The sequence below is a fragment of the Seriola lalandi genome, unplaced genomic scaffold (genome assembly GCF_002814215.2).
Source record: "Seriola lalandi dorsalis isolate HSWRI2012SDOR001 ecotype SW California unplaced genomic scaffold, Sedor1 jcf7180002005865, whole genome shotgun sequence".
Taxonomy (NCBI): Eukaryota; Metazoa; Chordata; class Actinopteri; order Carangiformes; family Carangidae; genus Seriola; species Seriola lalandi.
In genome coordinates, this window is record NW_019476518.1 from 1 (window position 1) to 1292 (window position 1292).

A 1292-nucleotide genomic window follows, 5' to 3' on the forward strand; every position below is an offset into this window, starting at 1 on the left:
AACTGAAATTTGATAGGGCTTTCTAGGAAAAAAAAACCCCAAAAATACCCCCCCAAAAAAACCGCCTCTGCTCGTGTTTCAGGTACGCTTCCGGGAGCGCATCACAATCCTCAGAGGGAACCATGAGAGCAGACAGATCACACAAGTGTATGGCTTCTATGACGAGTGCCTAAGGAAATATGGTAATGCCAATGTTTGGAAGTACTTCACAGACCTGTTCGATTACCTCCCCCTCACTGCCTTGGTAGACTCTCAGGTGAGAACAAATGTCGGTTGGTTTCACATTTATGAATATAGACTGTGCAGTGACTGAACAGGACTTAATGTTTTGATAGAATTTAATGTTTTTGTCAAATTTTCTTCTTCTCCTTACAGATTTTCTGCCTTCATGGAGGCCTGTCACCATCCATAGATACATTGGATCACATTAGAGCACTGGACCGTTTACAGGAAGTGCCACATGAGGTAAAGACAATACTGAAATGTGTGTATAATTTTCAAAAGCAAAGATATCAAAAGATAAAGAATTTAACAGAAAAGGACAAGATTTGGTGGAAAATAATTGTTATCACTTGATCATGACCAATACATAAAAAGCACAAAGGAAGTAATGTGTTGATATTCTCCTCTCTCCATGATTCACTATATTTGCAGATGGTAGCTGTTCAGTTAATCAATAGCAGGGCTGTGTCAGTGTTTCCTTGCTAACATCCTCCTCCTCCTCTTTGCCCTCCGCAGGGTCCCATGTGTGACCTGCTGTGGTCAGACCCTGACGACCGCGGTGGCTGGGGCATCTCTCCTCGAGGAGCCGGCTACACTTTCGGTCAGGACATCTCGGAGACTTTCAACCACGCCAACCGCCTCACACTGGTGTCCCGTGCCCACCAGCTGGTTATGGAGGTTTGTGTTACCATGCATGTTTGTACAGACGTCTGAATGATTGTTAGTTATGTAAAGTGGCTGTTACAATATATAAACTTCCCAGCTACAGTCAAGAACCACTCCTACTGCTCCAGAAAACAAAAAAGCGAACAGTCAAAACACCAGCTAGCTCTGTCATACTGTGTCCAAGAACATGGTGTGCAGTTCAGATCTGCATTATAGTAGCACTTTTTTCCTGAATTATACATCTCCAGTGAATAATACATCTGCTTCCCCCAGGGTTACAACTGGTGCCATGAGAGGAATGTGGTGACAATATTTAGTGCTCCCAACTACTGCTACCGCTGTGGCAACCAAGCAGCTATCATGGAACTAGATGACACCCTCAAATACTCATTGTAAGTATATTT

The 1292-nt window shown here is 43.4% G+C and overlaps 1 protein-coding gene across 1 annotated transcript; it reads left to right on the forward strand.

The window, feature by feature from the left end:
* Positions 1–58: 58 nt before the first annotated feature.
* On the forward strand, positions 59–1284 carry LOC111670499 (serine/threonine-protein phosphatase 2A catalytic subunit alpha isoform-like; the record flags this gene model as incomplete). The annotated part of the gene is made up of 4 exons (XM_023427231.2): positions 59–256; positions 376–465; positions 739–900; positions 1162–1284. Coding segments are annotated over 4 exons (573 nt in total), but the record flags the coding sequence as incomplete, so codon positions are not given.
* Between the last annotated feature and the right edge of the window lie 8 nt (positions 1285–1292).